Here is a 25,798-nt window from a genome sequence, read left to right as displayed (position 1 = left end):
AGAAACGCTCTGGTTCCTGGAACCTGTTGCTTGCAGTTGCAAACGACGATAACAGTGTAGAAGGGTTGTCCCACCAACACTGCCACTGCCTTCTCTCCTCTGTTTTGTTTTTCTTTTACTCTCCCTTCTTCCTTTTCTTTCCTTACGCTCTCCCTCTCTCTGTTTTCTTTTTTCGTCTCTGTGTTTTTTGTTCTCTGCTGTTCGTGGCTTTTTTTTTTCGTTCTCTTGTGCGCATCCCTTCTCTGGCTTTTATAGTCGGAGAATGGCATGCGTTTCCCTTGGTAATGAAGACTCAGGACCATTATTGCAGGAGTTGTGATGGGAGGGGCGTCCGTTTCTCTAGTTTGGTGAGTGGAAAAAGACGAACGGTTCTCTTTGAAATGAAGCCGTTCGATTGTTAATGACCATTTGCGTTTTGGTCCTTGAAGTTTTGATATTTTCGTAAGCAAGCCCCTGGATAAACTTTAATTGGACCCCTGCATTTCAGCACATTTTACAAAACAGTCCCTGGTTTCCGAATGTTTCATTTCAATCCTTAATTGACTCTTCAAACTTTTAATTCTTTCAAAATTACTCCTGGAAAAATCAATTAAACTCCCTACAGTACCATTGCCTTTTCAATTTGGTCATTGGATTTTAATTTCTTGCAATTTTGACCCAAATCAGCCCCAAATTTTGGTATTGTTTCAATTAAGCCCCTAATTTCATTAATTAAAACAAATCCAAGTCCAATTAAGTCTCAAAACTTGTCAATTCTTCAATTAAGCTCTTGATTTGATTAATAAAACTAATCCAAAGTTTAATTAAATCTCAAAACTTCCAATTATGATGCCCTTAACCTGAATTTTAATTTATTATTTATTTATTTATTTTTATTTGTTTTTCATCATCATTTTTTTTATTTATTTTTATCATTTTAAAATAAAAGAGTAAAAAATTGGGTTCTGACAGTTGTCATCTCTTTATAATATTTACTATGCAAAGATATTAGAAAATTTTGTTTTCTCTTAGCTTTGCGTAGTAAATTTATAAAGAAAAGTAGATACAAAACGAACTTTTGCTTCTTTTTTTGAGTCTTTGAAAACTTAGAAAACAAGAGAGAGATGTTGAAATCAAGAAACAAGTCATCTAAAAGACGACTCATCTTTTTTTTTTTTTAAATAGATCAAATTGTTTTGGGCGACCTGCTTGATCGCGAAGGGTTTCACAAGTGATCTAATTGTTCCAGGCGATCTGCCTGATGAGAAGAATAAAACACGAAAAGGGTTTTGGGAGTGATCTAATGAATGGAACCGTTGGTCTAAGGATCTTCACTATTAGGCTTTCCAGGCGACCTGCCCGATGAAGAATAAAACACGAAAAGGGTTTCACGAGTGGTCTAATTATTCTAGGCGACCTGCCTGATAGAAAGATGAAACGCGAAGGATTTCGTGAGTGGTCTAATTGTTTTAGGTGACCTACCCGATGAAGAATAAAACGCGAAAGGGTTTCGCAAGTGGTCTAATTGTTCCAGGCGACCTACCCGATGAAGAATAAAACATGAAAAGGGTTTTGTGAGTGGTCTAATTGTTCCAAGCAACCTGCCCGATAGGAAGAAGAAACGCGAAGGATTTCGCAAGTGGCCTAATTGTTCCAGGCGACCTGCCCGATGAAGAATAAAATGCGAAAAGAGTTTCGCGAGTGGTCTAATTGTTCTAAGCGACCTACCCGATGAAGAATAAAACGTGAAAGGGTTTCACAAGTGGTCTAATTGTTCCAGGCGTCTAATTGTTCCAGGCGACCTACCCGAGACGCGAAGGATTTCGTGAGTGGTTTAGTTGTTCCAGGCGACCTGCCCGATGAAGAATAAAACGCGAAAGGATTTCATGAATGATCTAATTGTTTCGAGCGACCTGTCCGATACGAAGAAGAAACGCGATAGTGATTTTATATATATATATATATATATATATATATATATATATATATATTAGTTTATTAGTTGATGCTAGTGCTGCAGCGAGTCAATATTATTTTTTAAAATTTAAAAATGTCAAGTATCAATTGATGGTGTTAATTTTTTTTTAGTAAATGTCAAACAATCATGTCATTAGATTCTACCTTGAAGTAGATTAATCCATAATAAATATTGTTTGGATATTTGAGATTGGACCATAACAATCTCATTCATCAAAAATTATGAATGAACTTTAGTATTATAGGATAAACAAACTTGAACAAGTGATTATCCATGAGTTACTATTTCATAAACAAAATGTTTAACAAAAACATTTTATAAAATAATGGTTGGGTTTAATTAGTCTAATAAAAACCCACCCAATTATTTATTGATATAAATTGATAGACTATCATGGGTGATAGGTTATGGTAAGGAGAAGTAAATGGTTATAGATATGATAATTCATCAAGCAATTTGTCATGGTGGTACGGGTTGGTAGCTCAACATGTGGTTCTAGTAGATTATTTATTTTATTTTATATTTTTTATATTCTACCATTGATGTATATGCCTAACTTGAAATAAAAAAAAGAAATTTATGTACTCGAGAGTGTTCTATGAGACAATATTCCACAGTGTGTGTGCCATGCGATTTTTTTGTTTATTATTGTCATATTGTCATTACTCATCAATGATAAGTTCTATCAGAATTTTTTTAATGATGGAGTCGACATGCTAACTTCAAAGTTCAGACAGATCAATAATGCAACCTTTGTTTAAGGTTATTTCGACTTGCTATATCATAAACTTCAAGAATCGTTTTTGTTTATTATTATAAAATTACAGTGCATCCAGTCAACAACTGCTGCTGAAAATGTTAGGTTTTTGGGATAACATACTCTTTCTGCTATCTTTCTTTCCCATTTACAATGTCCCCAAGTATCAAATCACTCTTTCGATGCATTCTGGGAAAATCTTTAGTAATTAATGTATCTCGGCCTTGGCATCTCTACACTCGACGTATATCTTGCAAATCATTCTTAGCTGTCTGCAAATTTTCACGTGGGAGCTAAGACATGATCTTGCTTGCATGAAGATTGTGTCAAGGGCATCAATTACTGCTGTCTATTAATTACATGATCCAGTAGCAAACTAGTGATCAGGTCTTTATTTAAGATCAACATGAACAAGAGGAGATCCATGAAAATGGATTCCAATAATGAATAGACAAAACTCGAGTCTATCATGAAACTCTTGTGAGCAGAAAAATTTGTCAATGCGGAGTAATTGTCCCTCAACATGCAGCTCTTCTGGCACCAAAAAGCCCACTGCTGAAAAGCTCTATTCTTCTGCTAAAATGAGAAATGATCTTCTCACTTTAGCCATAAACGTACGTCCAATATATCAAATCTGCTCACAAGTCAATATACGAGCAAATAATAGTTCACAACATCTCATAACTTTCACATACATAGCTAAACATATGTACATGAAGTATGAATAACATAGGAAATTACTGACACTGACATGAACTTGTGTTAATTAGTTAATGTAATTAGAGTTAGCTTACGTGGTAATTAAAGTGAACAAGTGTAAGGAAGGTGTGCTGATTCTGTATGTATAAATAGGGCTGAATGTTTTGCAAGGAACTATAAGAGAGAGAGAAGAGTGAATTAAAAGTTCAGCAGTTTTAGTGACGACTCTCCCTTATTCATAGCTGACTGATCTGCAGAAAAATTGCAGACTTGTGTTTTCCTTAAAGACCTGCACTTTTGTTGTTTATTTGGCCGCACACAAGCTGATTATTCAGCCGATAGAAAAGCACCGGAAGATGCTGAATGAGGATTATGGAGAGATCATTTTTCGTCTTAACTAGAGCCAAAAACCTGGGACGTGACAAGTGTTGAAAGCTAAGCTGATTACTGTTGATAAAAATCGATGAAGAAGACTGCAGCAAGAAGGATGAAGAAGTTGCAGAATTTCTGTTAAAACAGTTAAGAAGGCAGTTAAAACCGTTATTTCTGTTTTTCTGTTTTTACTGTTACAAAACTGATTGTAAATCAGTTTTACGTGAGATGATCTTGATTCCTAAAATAAAGGAATCAGTTACATGAATTAAGTATAAAAGCAAGGCTACAGAATTGAAAAATAATAAGAAAAATATACAGAACTTCTTCATTAAACTTCTCTGCACATTCAAGCTTTATTTCTTCTATCATATTCTTCTTCTTCTTCTTCAACAAAATACCAGAAATCAAACATGGTATCAGAGCAGCAAACTGATTCCTGAGAGGGGCGTAGACTGTGAAAAAAAGAGAGATTGATTAAACTGTTAATTACTCAAAAATGGTAGGATCAAGCTCAGCTGGAGGAGACTTAAGAACTCCACAGTTCAATGGCACGAATTATGATTTTTGGGCTGTAAAAATGGAAACTGTCCTCATAGCACTCGATCTATGGGAAGTAGTTGAAGATGGAATAAAGTCTCATCAAGCACCTGAGATTGCAGGAGGATCAGGCGATGAAGAGAGTGAGGCTGATCAAATTATATTGCATGCATCCACGGCATCCAGAGAAGAAAAAATCAAGAATGCAAAGGCTTTAAGCCTCATACAAGGAGCATTAACAGATGATCTATTCCCACGTATAAGAAATGAGAAAACTGCAAAAGGAGCATGGGACATCTTGAGCAGAGAATTCAGAGGAGATAAAAAGGTTAGAGCTGTGAAACTTCAAGGAGTAAGAGCAGACTTTGAATATTTGAGAATGACAGAAAGTGAAAGCTTAGATGGTTATCTAGCTAAATTCTTTGCAACTATAAACAACCTAAAATCATTAGGTGAAGATGTATCAGAAAACAGAATTGTGCAGAAATTATTAATGAGTTTAAGCAGAAGATATAAATCCATTGTGTCTATAATTGAAGAGACACGTGATCTTGAAGTTCTAAGAGCAGAAGAAGTCATTGCTTCTGTTAAAGTATATGATAAGAGGGAGGATCTGCATGATGAAAGGGATAAGCTAAGAGGAACAGAAAAAGCCTTTAGCAGTTTTAAAATTGGAAACAATCAAGCTTACAATTCTCACAAGAGTTTCCAAGGCAGACCTACACAAAAATGGCAACCACAAGACAGGAGGGGATCAAACTGGAATCCAAACAGAACTCTGAATTACAGCAACTCAAACTGGAATAACACTAGTGGTGGGAGCAGTCAAGCAGGAGAAAAACCACAGTGTCAAGTTTGTCAAAAACATCATTTTGGATTGTGCAGGCACAAAGGAAAACCAAGATGTGGAAGATGCAATCGGTTTGGCCATATTACAAAAGATTGTGAAAGTCAGAATCACAAACAACTTGCAAATTATGCTAAAGAAGAAGGAGTCATCACTGGAACCATGTTCTATGCTTGCCATGCTGCAAGTTTGCAAGACAAAAAGATATGGTTTGTGGATAGTGCCTGCAGCAATCACATGACTTCTCAAGAATCTGAATTAATCAACATTGATAGATCAGTAACATGCAAAGTGAAGATGGGCTCAGGAGACCTTGTACAAGCTACTGGAAAAGGTACATTGGTTGTGGAAACTCAGCATGGGAAGAGATACATAAAAGAAGTGTTGCTTGTTCCCGGATTGGATGAAAACTTACTAAGTGTAGGGCAGATGATGGAGCATGGCTATTACATTCTGTTTGGAGGTAACAAGGCAGTAATATTTGATGATGAAAGCCTCAACAATGTTATAGCAATAGTAATCATGGGAGGAAATCGATGCTTTCCACTTTCACTTGAAAGTATTACACTTGCAGCAAGGAAAGCTTCAGTGACTGAGGATTCCTGGATATGGCATAGGAGACTTGGACACTTGAACTTTGCCAGCATGAAGAAGATGCAGCAGAAAGAGATGGTGTGTGGACTTCCTGCTCTGACTGAAGTAGAAGATGTTTGTGCAGGCTGTGCATCAGGCAAACATCACAGGGAGAAATTCATCAAAGAGCAAGTGTGGAGAGCAAGCAATCCACTGGAATTGATCCACACTGATCTGTGTGGACCAATGCAGAATGACTCTGTGGGAGGAAACAGATACTTCATCACATTCATTGATGATTACTCAAGAATGTGCTGGGTATACTTTCTCAGAAATAAATCTGGTGCACTGAATGTATTCAAGAAATTCAAAGCATTCGTTGAGCTGCAAAGTGGACACAAATTGAAGAAGCTAAGAAGTGACAGAGGAGGAGAATATACTTCTAAAGAATTTGAAGAGTTCTGTGAGAAGCAAGGAATGGAGAGGCAATTGACAGTTGCATACTCCCCTCAACAGAATGGAGTTGCAGAAAGGAGAAACAGAACAATTTGTGAGATGGGGAGATCTATGCTGATAGAGAAAGGAATGCCAGTAACCTTCTGGGCAGAAGCTGTTAATACAGCTGTGTATATACAGAACAGATGTTATACAACATCTGTTGCAGAAAAGACTCCTTTTGAAGCCTTCACGGGAAGGAAGCCAAGAGTCAAGCATTTGAAGGTGTTCGGTTGCTTGTGTTACACACATATCCCAGCATCACTAAGGCAGAAATGGGATAGCAAAGCTGGAAAGGGAGTGTTTGTTGGATATGGCAGCTGTGAAAAAGGGTATAGGATATATGATCTGAAAACTAAGAAGATTGTTCTCTCAAGAAGTGTGATTTTCAGTGAAGATAAAGCGTGGAATTGGAAGGGAAAACTGATGAACCAAATCCACTTGTCCTTCAATCATGAAGGAGGTATAATTGAAGGTGAGAATCTTGAGGAACACACTTCTGAAATTCAACCCGACAATGTTGAACATTGCAATCAAAATCCTATAGTTGAAGAGTCAGCCGAGAAGATTGATAGTGTTAACAGTCAACAATCTTCACCAAGCTCTACTCCAGTGAAACTGAAGACCTTGGAAGACATATATGCAAGGTGTTACATGTGCATCATAGAACCCGAGAATTATCAAGAGGCTGCTGGGGATAAAGCCTGGCAGGAGGCTATGAAGGAAGAATTGGAAGTGATAGAGAAGAACAATACTTGGGAATTAGTGGAAAGACCAAGTGATAAACCTGTTATAGGAGTGAAATGGGTGTACAAAACCAAGCTTCATCTTGATGGATCAGTTCAGAAACACAAGGCTCGACTTGTAGCAAAGGGTTATGCACAGAAATCTGGAATTGATTACAATGAAACCTTTGCACCAGTAGCAAGGTTAGATACAATTCGAACTCTCATTGCACTTGCAGCACAGAAGGGATGGAAGTTGTTTCAATTGGATGTCAAGTCAGCATTCCTAAATGGTGTACTTGAAGAAGAAGTATATGTTGAGCAGCCTGAAGGGTTTGAAGTAAAGAATGCAGGACACAAAGTTTACAAACTAAAAAAGGCTTTGTATGGATTAAAACAGGCACCGAGAGCCTGGTATAGTGAGATTGATACATATCTCTCTATGTGCAATTTTAAAAGGAGTGAAAGTGAAGCTACTCTATATACAAGATCAGACATGGAAGGAAATTTGATCATAGTTTCAATCTATGTTGATGACATAGTGTACACTGGCAGCAGTGAGAGGCTTCTCAATGAATTCAAAAGGGAAATGATGCAGAGATATGAGATGTCTGATCTTGGACTTCTTCACCATTTTCTTGGCATGGGGATACTGCAAACCAATCGAGGAGTGTTTATTCATCAAGGGAAATATGCCAAATCTCTGCTTAGTAAGTTTGGACTTGATGACTGCAAACCAATTTCCATTCCCCTGGCCACTGGAGAGAAACTGAAGAAGAAAGATGGAAGTGAGTTGGCTGATGAAAGTCTTTATAGAAGAATAGTAGGAAGTCTACTATATTTGACAGCTACAAGACCTGATCTAATGTATGCTGCAAGTTTATTATCAAGGTTCATGACTGGACCTACCAAGATTCACATGGGAGCTGCAAAAAGAGTTCTAAGATATGTGCAAGGAACTCTCAGTTATGGGATTGAATATGTGAGGGAGCAATCAGCAACTCTCATTGGATTTTGTGATGCAGATTGGGCAGGAAGTGAAGATGATAGCAGGAGTACTTCAGGCTATGCATTCAGTTTTGGAAGTGGAGCATTCTCCTGGTCTTCTGTAAAACAAAACACAGTAGCATTGTCAACTGCAGAAGCTGAGTATGTCTCAGCATCTGAAGCAACTGCTCAGGCCATTTGGCTACGGTTTGTGCTTGATGATTTTGGGGAAATGCAAGCTGAAGCAACACCCTTGTTCTGTGATAACATGTCAGCAATTTCGATGGCCAAGAATCCAGTTTTTCATCAGAGAACAAGACACATAAACAGAAAGTATCACTTTATAAGAGAGGCTCTGCAAGAAGGAGTAATTGATGTCAAGTTCTGCAGAAGTGAAGAACAACTTGCAGACATCTTCACAAAGGCATTACCCAAAGACAGATTTAAGAAATTAAGACTGGATCTTGGAGTTAAATCAGTAAACAGCTTAGGAGAGGCTGTTGAAAGCTAAGCTGATTACTGTTGATAAAAATCGATGAAGAAGACTGCAGCAAGAAGGATGAAGAAGTTGCAGAAATTCTGTTAAAACAGTTAAGAAGGCAGTTAAAACCGTTATTTCTGTTTTTCTGTTTTTACTGTTACAAAACTGATTGTAAATCAGTTTTACGTGAGATGATCTTGATTCCTAAAATAAAGGAATCAGTTACATGAATTAAGTATAAAAGCAAGGCTACAGAATTGAAAAATAATAAGAAAAATATACAGAACTTCTTCATTAAACTTCTCTGCACATTCAAGCTTTATTTCTTCTATCATATTCTTCTTCTTCTTCTTCAACAAAATACCAGAAATCAAACAACAAGATCTGCTGATCTCAGACCATTAGGGGGTATCCAATCCAAAAAGCATAGCAGCTGTGCAAGTGGAAGCACCACAGTAGCCATACCAAACAATATTCCAGCACCAAATGGGATGAATTTAAAATCAATCCCCTTATAATCCATTGAACTATCAAGAAATCTCTCTGGATAGAATCTCTCAGGTTCAGTCCAGTTAATGGGTTCCCTCCCAATTCCCCATATGTTCACAGTAACTTTGGATTGGGCAGGCATGTCGTAACCAGTAATCTTACATGCCTCTTTGCTTTCTCTTGGAAATAGCAAAGGAATTGGGGGTATGTTCAAGAGTTTCTTTGATAAGCAACTGTAAGTAGTCCAGTTTGTGAAGACCTGCTTCATCAACATTTGCGAAGACCTGCCTGGCTTCTGCTTGTGCCTTTTCCATTACTTTTGGATGTTTTACCATTTCCGTTTTGCCCATTCTACCGTCCTAGATGATGTCTCACTACCAGCAACGAACATGTCCTGAAATTCAATTATTGTCTTATGCTAGACAACTGAACACCATTTACTGTAGAATCATACAACATATTTTATAGACAAGAAGAGATATATTTTCTCCTCAGTTTTTCACCGATTCTTTTCCTCTCAGTTCTTCAAAGGTTTCACCAGCAATCTCTAACAATTTTTCTCGTGAATCTCCATCAGTTTAAAAGGTATGTATGTTTTTTGTTTTGGTGTATTTTTTGTAATATAGATAAAGTTTATAGTTTTTTTTGCATAATTCATTGCTAAAGTCTATAATTTTTTTTTTGAATTTATTGAATATTTTTTATTGTTGTATTGGCATAATTATTATTAGTTAATTTGTTGAATATTTATTGTTAATGTTGAATTTACTATAGAATTAGTAATTGAATATGTTTGAATAATTATTAATTTTACTCTATTATTGCATGATTTGTGTTTAATGTTTTGCATTTATTTTGATTGTTATTCTAGAGTTTTTTTTTTAATTTATTGTTTTGTTGTATTGGTATAATTATTGAATAATTTTTTGAATTGTAATTGTTAATGTTGAATTTACCTTAGTATTAGTAATTGAATATTTTGGAATAATTGTTAATTTTACTCTATTATTGCATGATTTATGTTTAATTTTTTCCAATTAATTTTAATTGTTAGTCTACAGTTTTTTTTTATTTATTGAATATATTTTATTGTTGTATTGGCATAATTATTGAATAATTTGTTGAATTGTAATTCTTAATGTTGAATTTACCTTAGGATTAGTAATTGAATATGTTGGAATAATTAGTATAGATTGGGTCAATTGGTTGTGGTTTTTTATAATATGTGCAGGTTTGTGGATTTGGGTAGTATCCGGTATAGGGGAGTAGTATTCGGTATAGGGGAGGTGGTGTCGAATTTTTTTTTAACATTTGAATTTAATTATATAATTATTTGTATAAAATTATGGAGATGCGTATAATGAAAACCAGAGTTGGTCGCTCACGTACGGTCGCAGCTAGTTCGTCTAGCAGCGATGATGATATTTCCTTAGGTGCCTCTCAAGAAGAGGCACCTACACCACCTGCGCCGTCAACTGATGATGCCTCTTCCAACGGTACTTCACAGCGCAGAGGCGGCGTGTCTTCGCAGCGGAACCAATTTACTCGCAAGTACGAGGCACAGTGGAAGGACAACATTTCAATGTAAGTTTGTTGAGGTTTAATTTTTTTTTAAAAAAATTACAACATAATTTATGAAGTAATCACTATTTAATTTATTTCATTTATTTTCAGGTTCACAAACATTGAGGCCGCCCGAGTAATATCAGCGGCGTTTAAATTGTCGATGGAGATTCCATTGTTTTAATGGAGTCAGATATTCAAGCATCCTGAATGGATGCCTCAAATCAATGCATGGATTGGCAGATTTCAGGTTGGTATTAATTTATAATTTTCAGCTTATTTCTAATAAATTATTAATATAATTGTAAATAAATTATTGTTTTTATTTAAACTTGTTTATTTATACACGGCACAAATTCTGCTGGGACAGTGAGCATAACACTGTTATGAGGAGGGTGTGGGAAAATCATGCGGCAACTAGGTAAGATCGAAAAAAATACAAGATTTTTTTTAGACTAAAATTTATGTTTTGAAATGTAATTTTTGGTTGCGTGAAGTAGGTTGCATGATTTTTGGTATGAAGCACAGAAAAGGGCAAAAAAAACCGCGAGGGATAGGGGTTTCCAAGGCTGGAACGATGTTGCGGTTTGGAGGGATTTCAAATCGATATACATCCCGGAAGATATATGGCCGTACTATCTTGAGCACGTGACGTCTGAGCGGTTCACACGACGCTCACAGTCCGGTGCTGGCAACCGGAATCGGCCAATTCATGGCTCGGTGACAACACACACTAGCGGCTCCGTTCCCGATGGAGCTTGGACGTGAGCCGGATGGTAAGATTAATTTAAATGAAATATATCATTAAATTAAGTTGTTGTTAATATATCTTTTTTCATTATAGGCTGCGTCTCTTGGACGTGAGCCGAGCCCGATGGAGCTGTTTGTGGAGATGCACGTGCGGAGTCAAGACTGTCAAAAGGGGGCGCAACAGTTCGTTGATAACCGTGCTCAATATTTCGTGGTATGTTTGTTCGACCATTTTATTTTGTAAGTTATTATGTAAGTTATTATGTTTATTGAATTGAATATGATGATTACTTTTTTATTTTTATTTTCAGGAGACTTATAATAATCGGTTGAGGGAGAGATACGGGGACGATATTTTGACCCATCCGGAATTCGATCCGGATTTGTGGATGGAGGTTGGCTCGTCAGGTGGACCTGATAAAAATCGGGTTTACGGGCTCTCCAACACTACGGCCGACAACTTGCGGGCGACCCGTAGTGCTTCAACCATTGGGAGCTCCCAATCAATATCGAGCTCCTAATCTAAGGAGTTCGTGGCCTTGCAGCAACACACAGCTCAGCTCACCGACAAATACGACCACTTATCAGCGGAGTACACGCAACTCAAAGCGTCTCATACATAACAAAGAGCGGAGTCTGAGCAAATCAAAGCGTCTCAAGCACAACAAAAGGCGGAGTATGAACAACAAAAAGCGGCTTATGAACAACAAAAAGCGGCTTATGAACAGCTTCGCGAAATGGTTATGAACATGGCAAATAGTGGAACATGTGTGCCTAATCCTTTTTGGCCGTATAACCACCAGCCTCCTCCTCCAGGAATCTCCTCCTCCTCCTCCAGCTCCACCTTTATATTAATTTGTAATAAACATTATTTACCTTTAAAACTTCATTTAATATTTTTTTTGAAACATATTCGGTTTGTAATGAATATTATTTAACTTTGTTTTTTTTATGTTTAATATAAATTTTATTTGCATAATTGGTTTGTATTACAATTAATTTATATAGTTTTATATTATATATCCTAAATAATTTTTTAAAAACAAATTTAGAAAAAAACTATTACCAAGGATTCTACCGACGGATTCATTCGGTCGGTATTTTAAACACTCACCGACAGACTTACAGATGAAATTAATCTGTCGACATTTAACAGTAGCTGCCACACTTACCGATGGATTTACAGACGGATATATTCAGTCGGTATTTCATACACTCACCGACAGCTTTACCAACGGTTAGTAGCCGTCGGTAAATGACGATACCACCGACGGACTAAAAATCCATTGGTATATTTCAAGCGGGAATCTTTTTTTTTTGGCACGCAAATTCCGTCTGTAAAACCATCGGCAAATGATTTTTTTTGTTTTGCCGACCGATATAGCGATGGAAAGGGGAATCACCGACGAAAGGAAAGCCGACGGACGTAATCCGTCGGTGATGACTTCGGTAAAAAAATCACCGATGAAATTCTAATCACACACCGACAGAATTTTTCCGTCTGTAAAACTGTGAAATCTTGTAGTGTTCATCATAACTATGTTCTTATCTAGTTTATTTATGTTTCTCTTCTTCACAATGTTTAGCTAAGTTTATTATGTCAATGTGAAAATGTTTCACTAATGGTGTTATCATAGGTATAATATAAACTCAACATGGACTTCAATGTTTATATCCAAGAAAGTTTGTTATTAACATGTCTTATCTTTTTGTCTTACTAATTCTTAATACTTTGCTTGTTAAATGATTAATCTAGATTTGTGTTGTACAACCCTTAGTACAACAAATACTTGGCACTTTCATAGCCTACTGTATGGTATAACAGAAACCTGTGCTATGAAAGGAACTTGATTTGTTGTTAACATAAGTTAAAATCGTGAATTCCAGACAATATTTAAAAGTATGGTGTTACTCAAATAAGATAATTAATATGATCATGTTAAAAATTTATAATGAACTATTAAGGATAAATCATCTGATTGGAACCTTCTTTGTGTGTGGATTCCAGTTGATTAATAAAAAGAGCTTATACTATACTTATTTCTAATACTATTAGTGGATCATCTAGCATTGATAATTGCTTTTATCTTTGATTAATACTCACATCAATATCACATCTTAAAAAGTTCTCTTTAACTCCTTTTCATTTGTTGTTCATAATTTTATATAGTTCACCTCCTTGTGGTTCGACCCCGGTCTTGCTGGGTTATTTATTACTTCGACACTCCTGCACTTGGGATAAGACATCAATCTTTTGATCATGTCAAGTTTTTAGCGCTGTTGCCAGGGAGGTAAATTCCTGTATAAATTATAATATTTATTTTATTTTCTCTTTTCACTTTTCTTGTATTTAACTTTTGTTTCTTTTGTTTTCTTCTTCCTTTTATTCTCTTCCTACACGTGCATGAGAGTTTGGTCACGTACATTAAGTGGTAGACTTTGTAGGTTATCCTCATCATTTTCAAAAAATATGGTCGAAGAAGATAACCAGTCGCTTCATAATGAGAATCATCGAGTTAGAACACTTAGAGACCACATGAATCCAACAAAAACAAGTGCACCATCATGCATAGTTTTTCCTCTTGATGCATCTCACTTTAATTTTAAGCCAGACATTATTCAACTTTTAGCTTCTTTTCATGGCTTAGATCTAGAAAATCCATACTTGCATTTGAGGGAATTTGAAGAAGTTTGTAACACTTATAATGACTCAAATTGTAGCATGAACACTATTAGATTAAACATTTTTCCCTTTTCATTAAAAGATAAAGCTAAAATATGGCTACAAAATCTTAGATCAGGATCCATTCGTGCTTGGGATGAAATGCAACAATAATTTTCAAAGAAGTTTTTTTCGTCTCACAGAACAAACTTTTTCAAAAGACAAATCACCACTGCCACTCAAAAACTAGGAGAAACAGTTTATCTATGTTGGGATAGGTATCGAGACTTGCTACCAATCTCCATGTTTTCAAAACCATGATGAAGGCAAGTATTAAGCAAGTCTCGATACCTATCCCAACATTGGTAAAATGTTTCTCCTGGGTTTTGAGTGAATGTGGTGATTTGTATTTTGAAAGAGTTTGTTCTGTGAGATGGAAAAAATTCTTTAAAAATTGTTGTTGTATTTCATCACAAGCACGAATGGATCCTGGTCTCAAATTTTGTAGCCATGTTTTAGCTTTATCTTTTAATGAAAAAGGAAAAAAGCTTTAATCTGATGGTGTTCATTGACACGCTCTGAGAGTTGATGTCTTATCCCAAGTGCAGGAGTGTCGAAGTAATACATAACCCGGCAAGACCGGGGTGGAACCACAGGTAGGTGAACTATATAAATTATAAATAATAATAATAATAATAATAATAATAATAATAATAATAATAATAATAATAATAATGGTGATGATGATGATGATTTAAAGAGGACTTTGAGATGTGAAGACTAAACAATGATAAAAAACAGTTGTCAAGGTTAGAGGATCCACTAATGGTATTTCAAATAAGTATAATAAACTCTTTTTATTACTCAACTGGAAACCACACACAAAGGAGGTTCCAATCGGATGATTTATCGTTAATGGCTCATTAGAAAGTATTAACAAGATCATATTAATCATCTTATCTAAGTAACACCATACTTGTAAATATTGTTAGGTATTCATGATGCTAACTTATGTTGACAACAAATCAAGTTCCTATCATAATAACGATGTCGGCCGAAGACTATGAAGGATCAAGCATTTATTGTACCAAGTGTTATACAACACAAATCTAGATTAACCATTTAACAAGCAAGGTATTAAGAATTAGTAAGATAAAAAGATAAAACACGTTAATAACAATCTTTCTTGGATATAAACATTAAAGTCCATGTTGAGTTTATATTATACATATTCTAACACTATTAGAGAAACCTTTTCACCTTGACATAATTAACTTAGCTAAACATAATAAAGAAGAAGAACATAAATAAACTAGATAAGAACATAGTTATGATGAAAAGCATAAACAAGAGATTAATGAAAGCAAAACTTAAGCATTACAAAAATATAAAGAAAGAAAGCAAGAACATGATATTGATCTAAAAACCAAGATGACTAAATACATGGAAAATGCCTCCTTTTATAGGCTAAAATTCAGAACTATTGATTGGTTGACTAAGAAAATAATTGGTGGCCAACCACTGATTTGGTGGCTGGTTTTTGACATTGTTGGCCGCTGATTATTGATATTGTTCGTTGATTATTGATATTTTTGCTGGCCAAAACATCATTGCTAACATCATAATTAGAGGCCATTGAACCCATTAAAGATGTGGGCAATTGTCTCAGCTTTCTAACAAAAAAAAACCAGAGCTCATTTGGACTTCTAGAACTCAAGATATGAGCTAGAAACCGAACAGTGTCTGAGCTGCAAGACATATTCCGACTTCTCCGTTGTTGCTAAGATTTGAACTTGAAAACGGTAGAATTGAGTCTTGGACTCCCATGAAAGTTTTAGGTCCATGTCTTAGCTTTCCATACATATAAAGGAGACCTAAATCCAAGGCCTACAACTCCAGTTATGATCCAATAACTGAATGATGTTCCAGTTGGAATTGAACTAGCCTTTTCTTTGCCTTCTCAATTTCAATATTAATCACATCAATCAATCCTTTTAATTGTGAGATATATCTGCATTCAAAATAAGTATTTACCATAAATTAAAGATATATTATATTATTAGACTTGTTATTATAAAACATGCTCTAGTTCAGGAGTTATTGATACTTTAAGTGCAAAATAATGATATAAAACCTTGATAAAAATATACTTTTAAGTACTAATCACTAACCAAAAAAAGAATTTATAGGATCACCAGATCGAGATCTTAGAATAACCAAGTTGTACATATTGATCGTTTGTTTCTGGTTAAAGGAGATTATTGTAAAGATAGAGTTTCAGATCGCCCAAGCTTTGAGAAGATCAATTTTGGAAGTTAAGTTTTGTTTATCTTTACAAAACTTACTATGCAAAGCTCTCAACTAGTCTTTGTTCTGTAAGTATTGTAAAGAAAGGACATCTGTTGTTACCTATTTTTGGATCCCCGCACAAAAAAAAGAGGGAAACACAAAACAATGTCGTTTTAAGCAGCACTCTTCTTCTTCTTCTTCCCTTGAATGTGCAACAGGGGAAGATAAACTTTTTGTTTTTTTATTTTGTTTCTTCCTACCTCGCTCTCTCTCTCTCCCTCCCCCCCACTCACCCAAGCATTATCAAAACTCAAAACCCAATGCAACCCACACCCTCTCATGATGAAAATACCAGGGGAGTCACGCCCTGCAAGCAGCTACCCATTGGCCACCTTACTCGGCACAAGGGTAGGGTAGGGTGGTCTCACTCCCTATATGCCATAATGGGATAGGGGGAGGGTCGATCTCGCTCCCCCTGCCCCTATAAATACCACCAAAAAAGAACAAAAGAGGGGAGGAAAAAAAACCTTGTAAGGTACAAAAAAAATAGAGAAGAGGACAAGATAATAGAGAGAAATCAAATAGAGAAAAACATAGGGAAATAAGAAAGAAAAAAGGAGGTTGGTTTCTTTGCACAGGCAAGAAAAAGAACTGCAGCAGCTGTCACCGTTCCTCGCCGTGAACCATCGTCAACCGCCTCAACGCTGTCACTAGCAGCACTACCATTATCAGAGAACAAAAGGAGAAGAATAGAAAAATAGAGGGAAGGAGAAGAGATAATAGAAGAAAGGGAAAAGGAAAATATAGAGAAAGAGGAAGAACAACCAGCAGCGTCTACTGCAAACCATTGTCAGTCCTCCTCTTCGCCCACCATTAACAACAACACCTCCACCGCAGGTCAACTTCCCCCTCCTTTATTTTCCTCTTCTCCTTCTCTGCGTGCAACCTCTATTATTCTGCAAGTGAATATTAGAGAGTGAATTAATTCGCTCTTCATTGTTCACGTGAATAGTGGAGACTTCTCCACTATTCACTAGGACGGACAGAACCAGCCTAGACCAAAATGGTTCAGCCGGGTCCGGCCCAGTCCAAAAAAATTTCAAAAAAAAACTAAAAAAATCTTTTCAAAATTTTTTTATGATTTTCTAGTGTACTTTTCTATGAACTTTGCTTAATATTGGTTTGTATTTTTATATTGTAAAAATACAAAATCTAGTATTAAAATACCTGGTTTTCATCAAAACATTGCAAAAAAATTATAAAACGAAAAAAAAAAATCTTGTTTTCATACATACAGTCAAGTCTCTCAAAGATTAAAAAAAAAAAACAAACAAATCATATCGTATTTTCATACAACAAAAATTCAAAAAAAAAAAAATGTTCAACATGCATTTTGACCTTAATAACCAGTTTATTAAAGCCATAAAAACTAGGCCAATATTTCAAAAATACCCAAAAAATATTTTGTTTTCTTTTAGTATCTGGGAATATGAATTTATACATAAAACGTATTCCTGATATTGAAAAAGTAGTTTTTTTTTTACGTTAGAACGATTAGGTTTTACCCGATAAGATAAGGATCTCCTTACTGAGAATGAATTTTCTTAAACCTTAGACATGCCAACAACCAGAAAACATGACCATACCTTAGCTTTTATCAGACAATCAAACAATGCAGTTTACCTTAGGCAGGGCGTATTTGGGGTGCTAATACATTTTCTTTATGCAACTAGTCTTTGTGCCCGATTTCTAAAACTAGTTAGGGTTCGTAGTGACCAAAATATCAGGCGGCGACTCTCATTCCTCCATTCCACTGATAAAAGACAAGAATTCCTTATCTTTCCCATTTTCTTGATTTTCCCGGATACATATTTACAAGAGTGGACGATCGTCGCGCCGCCGCGCGGGCACGTGCGACAAAATGACAACTCCACTAGGGATCTTGTGGACTAAGTGATTAGTACTTAAAAGTGTATTTTTATCAAGGTTTTATATCATCATTTTGCACTTGAAGTATCAATAACTCCTTAACTAAAGCATGTTTTATAATAACAAGTCTGATACTATAAGATACCTTTAATTTATGGTAAATGTTCATCTTAAATGCAGGCCTATCACATAAATCAAAGGATTGATTGATGAGTTGAACTACTAAAATTAAGAAGACAAAGAGAGGGTTAAGCTTAGAAAAGAGATGTTGGTTCAGTCCAAACTGGAACACTGTTCAGTCATTGGGTCATATCTGGAGTTGTAGATCTTGGATTTCAATTTGGTTTATATCGCTAAAAAGCTAAGACATAGGCCTAAAACATTCATGGGAGTGCAAGACTCAATTATGTTGTTTGGAAGTCCAAATCTTAGCAACAATGGAGAAGTCAGAATCTGTCCTACAGCCCAGATACTGTTCAGTGTTCAGCCCATATCTCAAGTTCTAGAAGTCCAAATACACTGATTCTTTTTTTGTTGCAAAGATGAGAAAATTTCCTAGAACTTTCATGTTTAAGTTTGTTCAAATTTTGACATTATCAATGACGTTTTGTTCAGACAAGAAGATAAGGATTGTCACCAAGTCAAAATGTGGCCACCCACTCAATAATTAGTCATCAAATCAATAGTTCTAAATTTTTGCCTATAAAAGGAGGCATTTGCCATGCATTTAGGCATCTTGGTTTTCATATCAAGATCATGCTCTTGCTCTCTCTTTGTAATGCTTAAGTTTTATTTATATTAATCTCTTTTTTATGCTTTTCATTTCCTTTCCTTTACTTAGTTAACTTATATCTTATTTATGTTCTTATCTTGTTTATTTATGTTTCTCTCTTTCATTATGTGTAGCTAAGTTTATTATGTCAATGTGAAAGGTTACACTAATGGTGTAAGAATAAGTATAGTATAAACTCAACATGGACCTTAATGTTTGATACTAACATGTTTTATATTTATTATCTTGTTCACTTTTAATACTTTGCTTGTTAAATGGTTAATCTAGATTTATGTTGTATAACCCTTGGTACAACAAATACTTGGCACTTTCATAGCCCAAACCATATGGTATAACCGACACTTGTGCTATGAAAGGAACTTGATTTGCTGTTAACATAAGTTATAATCATGAATGCCTGACAATATTGACATGTACTAGCATTATTCGAATAAGATAACTAGTGTAATCATGTAAAAATTTATAATCCGATTACAACCTGCTTTGTGTGTGGTTTAATAATAAGAGTTTATACTATACTTGTTTGAAATATCATTAGTGGACCCTATAACCTTAACATTTGTTTTTATCATTGTTTAATCCTCACATTAGTCTTACATCTCAAAGTCCTCTTTAACTTATTATTATTATTATTATTATTATTATTATTATTATTATTATTATTATTATTATTATTATACTTACTGTTGTTGCTGTTGTTATTGTTATTACTATTACTATTACTATTACTAGTACTATTACTATCATCATCTATAATTTATATAGTTAACCTCCCTGTGGTTGGACCTCGGTCTTGTCAGGTTTTTTATTACTTCGACACTTTTGCACTTGGGAGAAGACATTAATCTTTTGGTCGTGTCACTAAGCTTTGTTTTTTTTTTTTTCTGATTATTGTGTTTTATGATTTGGTTTGTATGTTATTGTTAATATTGCATTTCCTTATTTTCTTATATGTTTTAAATTGTGTACATATTTATTCATGCATTGTATAGAATTGTCTCATGCATCTCATGTCTTAATTTTTGAAAGCATGCAAAGCTTTTAAGTTAGGTGGGGGATTAATGATCTGCCCTATGACTATGGGTCAGGGTTTAGATGCGTGAAAAACCCAACTCATATATAAGTGTCTGCTTGATAATAGTGGGCACACATGCCTTAATCATTTCTCGCAACACCCCCATACTGTCTTTACGAAGATCGTCACTGGGCAGATATGAGACCTTTTTTAGACCGGGTAGAAACCTACCCATGCTCACTTAATAAATAGAACTTGTCCTTAGGTTGTATGTGCTACCTTTATTTCGCATTAAGGCAAGCCATTCTTGTTTATCTTTACAAAACTTACTATGCAAAGCTCTCTACTAGTTTTTGCTCTATAAGTATTGTAAAGAGGGGGAATCTGTTGTTATTTATTTTTAGATCCCCATATAAAAAAGGACAGAAACACAAAATAGTGTCGTTTTAAGTAGCACTCTTCTTCTTCTTCTTCCCCTGGACGAGCAACAGAGGAAGAGAAACTTTTTATTTTTTTCTTTTGTTTCTTCCTGCCTCACTCTCTCCCCCCCCCCCACTTGCCCAAGCATTGTCAAAACCCAAAACCCAACGCAACCTACACCCCCTCATGATGAAAATACCAGGGGAGTCACGCACTGCAAACGGCTCCCTATTGGCCACCTTACCTGGCACCGTGGCAGGGTAGGGTGGCCTCGCTCCCCATACGCCATAATAGGACAGGGCAGGGTCGATGTGAAGCCCGAGAATAAAATGTACAAAGAAGGGGGGGTTTATAATATTTCAAAATGTTGTTATATTATAAAATAAAGCAAAAAAAAAAAAAAAAAGGAGAATTCTTATATAACCATTAAAAGGGGTTTATGATTTAAGTAGATAGATATGCTGTTTAATTTTTCTTCCGTAAATGGCTTGTATTTTTTAATCATTTATTTTTAATTATATGGAAAATTTATATTTTTGCAGGTCCCTCCCATTCACGTCAGGAATAGATTTTAAGTTCTTTGATCCTTTTTTGTAGAAGTTAAGAACTTAGGGATTTGTGGTGTAATTTTGTCATGCAGTAAACATGTAACCTGTATAGAATATTATATTCGTAATATTTTGTTTCTGAAATATTAAATGTATCAACCTATGCTTGGGATATTAGAATGTACTAAACTATGTTAGAATATTAAACTGTGTTGTGTTATATATATATATATATATATATATATATATATATATATATATATATATATGCAATCTTCGTGCTCGAATTTGGCTATTTTAATTATTAACTTATGCATGTGATGTAAGATGGAGTTTGGGAATGAATATGGTCCTGAGCATAATCTGGAATGAATTATGCAGTTGATTGTACTAAACATGGATGTGATTGTAAATGAGATGTGATTCTAAATGTGTGCAGCGTACATTGTCGATAACTTGGGATCACCCGGGATCACCCGGTATAGAGGAGACTCTGCCGAAATTTTGTGAGAAATTTCGGCGAGAGAAAATTATTTTTTTTTTGCTCCATCTACCCTTTATAGGGGGAGATTAACGGATAAACTAATAGAAAAATTAGGGTTGTTACAGTTGGTATCAGAGCATTTGGTTGCAGTTTCAGGGATTGAAATACTAATGTGATTTTGGAAAAAAAAATGTTGCAGGATGGCTCGTACACGGCAAGCCGCAAGGGCTGTTTCGTCCCCTGTGCAAGAAAGAGAGTATGACTCACTTTCTGGGGATGAAACCGAAAGGGACCCATTAATGGGCATTGCCTCCCATCAATCTGTGGCGTCGGCCCATTCAGAGAGGGGAGATCCAGGGGGACATCAGGATGACCTTGTCACTTCTCAGACAGAAGTGTCGCCGGCTGAAACACTAGGTGGCCAAGGATCAGAAGACAGGCCACCACCAGTGACATCAACGGTCACCCCGAATCCCTATTCGGACCCCATATTTCTCGAGAAATTGGTCAAGGCAGTAGTAGCAGGGATGGCTGCAGGTGCATCCAATTCTACTCCTCGGACGGAAAGAGTAATCACCCTGGTTCAATGGGTGAAAGGCATGCGAGAAATGGGTTGAACGACCTATTCAGGGGAAGAAGACGCCGAAGTAGCAGGGCATTGGTTGAGGAAGGTAGAAAGGGTTATAGATCAAATGCAGGTGCCAGAGGAAACCCGAGTAGATTGTGTGACCCAGCTGTTAACAGAGAGTGCCCACTCCTGGTGGGAGACCATTAGAGAAAGAAGGGCAGGAGAAGATTTGAGGTGGAGAAACTTTCGAGAAGAATTCGAGGAACGGTATTACTCCTGGCAGCACCGAAAAGAAAAAGAGCAGGAGTTCTTTGATCTGAAACAGGGGAATATGACTGTCTTGGAGTATGAAAGGAGGTTCCAGGATTTATCTATCTTTGCCACCACCCATCTTTCCACTGAGCATCATCGAGTGGAACGGTTTCGGGATGGACTTAGGCAGGAGCTTAAATTAATTTTGGTGGCTATGCAGTTTCAGTCGATTCAAGAGTTAGTGCGAGCTGCTTAGGGTAAAGAAAAATAATTTTGTCAATTGGCATTTCTTGTGCAAAATTTAACAAGAAACTATTAGAGTTTATATCTACGTAATTTTTTGATTGAGCATCCACCCAATCCAAGCAAGAGTATTTTAAACTTAAAGACAAGTTTTTTCAATCTAGAAAGACTAATACAAGAGGTTTTAAGAGAAATTAATTTTTTTAGTTATTTTTATTTTTTTAATTTGTCGCACCCAACATCGCGACGGTTTTAAAAATATATTTAATGAAAATAAAAAGAACAGATTTCTGGCATCATGTTTTTTTATGGAAAAAGGTCTCGTTTAAGGAGTCGCCACCTAGTATTATGATCACTAGAAACCCTAACTGGTCAACAAAGATTCTATGGTTCGGGACTTGTTGTGGCTAGAGAAGGTATTAGCACCCCTAGCGCACCCTACCTGAGGTAAGCTGCATTGCTGATTTTGTCTTAAATTGCTAAAACTTTGTTGATTTGTATTCTGATGGTTTACTTGTAATATTCCTAACTCTTGCGCCAGTGAATAATTTTTTTTTAATTTTTTTAATTCTTTTATTGCTTTTTATTATTTTTTTATTGGGCCGAGTCGAGCTCGGCTCATGTGACTGGGCTGGATCCAGCAGGCCTAGCCGGGTCACAGGCTTGACCGAGCTGGCCATTGAAAGCACGCGTGAACTTATGCACGCTTTCACGAACAGTGCGAAGGTAATTAAATTACCTTCGCACAGTAACTAAGCTCATTTGCAAGAATCAGAGAAGAAATGTGTGTAGCTGGTGACGATCCGGATTTTTCAGTCTTTCTCGGTCCTCTATCCTTGGCTCAAGACCCCTTGGATGGCAGGGGCGTCCCTTAGTAATGAAGACTCAGGACCGTTATTGTAGTGATGGCAGGGGCGTCCGTTTCTCTGGTTTGGTGAGCGGAAGAAGACGAACGGTTCTCTTTGAAACGACGCCGTTCGAAGTTATTTTAATAACAAAAAACGACAATACATGGACACTATAATTTTCATATCAAAGTTATTTTAATATTTTATTTTTTAGAAATTTGATTTTTTAAAAAATTATTTTTTATTTTTTAAAAAATTATTTTTTATGTTATTCAATGCCAGTGATATTGAGAAGAATCTTAAAGACCAAGTAATGTCGTTATTTTACAAATTAATTTCTTTGATTTTTTTTATATATATTTCAACTGAATAGTCATTTTACAAATTAATACAATGAAGTATGATTGGATAATTCTGTAATCTGCTCTCAGGAGTCATAGTCATAACCAACCAATCCTTAATTTATTCGCAGTAACAAAAGGACAAAGTGGCTAACACTACATTTTGATGACTAAAGAAAGTCTCCGTCGTGGTGTGGTCACCAAGAAATAGATGCTGTGATTGCCACCGCCTGTTTCTTGGATATAAAAACACAAAGTTTGAATCAGATGGTACAATACCTCCACCTCAAAACACAAGCGGAGGCACTGTAGCTGATAATATATATATAATTATTAGTATATTAGTTGAGGCTACCTCGCAAGTCAATATTATTTTTTAAAATTTAAAAATATCAAGTGTCAATTAAGAGTATTAATTTTTTTTCAGTAAATGTCAAACAATCATGTCACTAGATCCTACTCATTCTTAGCTGTCTCTGCAAATTTTCACGTGGGAGCTAAGACATGATCTTGCTTGCATGAAGATTGTGTCAAGGGCATCAATTACTGCTGTCTCTTAATTACATGATCCAGTAGCAAACTAGTGATCAGGTCTTTATTTAAGATCAACATGAACAAGAGGAGATCCATGAAAATGGATTCCAATAATGAATAGACAAAACTCGAGTCTATCATGAAACTCTTGTGAGCAGAAAAATTTGTCAATGCGGAGTAATTGTCCCTCAACATGCAGCTCTTCTGGCACCAAAAAGCCCACTGCTGAAAAGCTCTATTCTTCTGCTAAAATGAGAAATGATCTTCTCACTTTAGCCATAAACGTACGTCCAATATATCAAATCTGCTCACAAGTCAATATACGAGCAAATAATAGTTCACAACATCTCATAACTTTCACATACATAGCTAAACATATGTACATGAAGTATGAATAACATAGGAAATTACTGACACTGACATGAACTTGTGTTAATTAGTTAATGTAATTAGAGTTAGCTTACGTGGTAATTAAAGTGAACAAGTGTAAGGAAGGTGTGCTGATTCTGTATGTATAAATAGGGCTGAATGTTTTGCAAGGAACTATAAGAGAGAGAGAAGAGTGAATTAAAAGTTCAGCAGTTTTAGTGACGACTCTCCCTTATTCATAGCTGACTGATCTGCAGAAAAATTGCAGACTTGTGTTTTCCTTAAAGACCTGCACTTTTGTTGTTTATTTGGCCGCACACAAGCTGATTATTCAGCCGATAGAAAAGCACTGGAAGATGCTGAATGAGGATTATGGAAAGATCATTTTTCGTCTTAACTAGAGCCAAAAACCTGGGACGTGACAAGATCTGCTGATCTCAGACCATTAGGGGGTATCCAATCCAAAAAGCATAGCAGCTGTGCAAGTGGAAGCACCACAGTAGCCATACCAAACAATATTCCAGCACCAAATGGGATGAATTTAAAATCAATCCCCTTATAATCCATTGAACTATCAAGAAATCTCTCTGGATAGAATCTCTCAGGTTCAGTCCAGTTAATGGGTTCCCTCCCAATTCCCCATATGTTCACAGTAACTTTGGATTCGGCAGGCATGTCGTAACCAGTAATCTTGCATGCCTCTTTGCTTTCTCTTGGAAATAGCAAAGGAATTGGGGGTATGTTCAAGAGTTTCTTTGATAAGCAACTGTAAGTAGTCCAGTTTGTGAAGACCTGCTTCATCAACATTTGCGAAGAACTGCCTGGCTTCTGCTTGTGCCTTTTCCATTACTTTTGGATGTTTTACCATTTCCGTTTTGCCCATTCTACCGTCCTAGATGATGTCTCACTACCAGCAACGAACATGTCCTGAAATTCAATTATTGTCTTATGCTAGACAACTGCACACCATTTACTGTAGAATCATACAACATATTTTATAGACAAGAAGAGATATTACATAGAACTTGCAGCTTGACCTCAGTAGTGGAGGTGCTCCATATTATAAATCTTATTTACTCGAAGTTGATGCTGGTTATGCATTGATGAGCGGGGTTTTCATTATCACGTGTTACCTATTTATAGAGGCAGAACCTTGAATTTCTTAGCAGCGTCAAATTTGGCAAACTCGTGTGTGTGTGTGTGAAGCAATAAATATACTAACCAAGATAATTGCTTTAATGTTCTTTGTAGTTAATGTAAATTCAAGG

The 25,798-nt window shown here is 35.9% G+C and overlaps 1 protein-coding gene and 1 pseudogene across 1 annotated transcript; both read right to left on the bottom strand.

The window, feature by feature from the left end:
• Nucleotides 1-8,803: 8,803 nt before the first annotated feature.
• On the bottom strand, nucleotides 8,804-9,196 carry LOC133668530 (cytochrome P450 71D9-like). The gene has a single exon (XM_062088477.1). The coding sequence runs from the start codon at nucleotides 9,194-9,196 to the stop codon at nucleotides 8,804-8,806; it is 393 nt and encodes a 130-aa protein (XP_061944461.1).
• Nucleotides 9,197-24,923: 15,727 nt separating this feature from the next.
• On the bottom strand, nucleotides 24,924-25,454 carry LOC133668464 (desmethyl-deoxy-podophyllotoxin synthase-like; annotated as a pseudogene).
• Between the last annotated feature and the right edge of the window lie 344 nt (nucleotides 25,455-25,798).

Source organism: Populus nigra, chromosome 1, assembly GCF_951802175.1.
Source record: "Populus nigra chromosome 1, ddPopNigr1.1, whole genome shotgun sequence".
Taxonomy (NCBI): Eukaryota; Viridiplantae; Streptophyta; class Magnoliopsida; order Malpighiales; family Salicaceae; genus Populus; species Populus nigra.
This window is presented reverse-complemented; position numbering and strand designations above follow the sequence as displayed.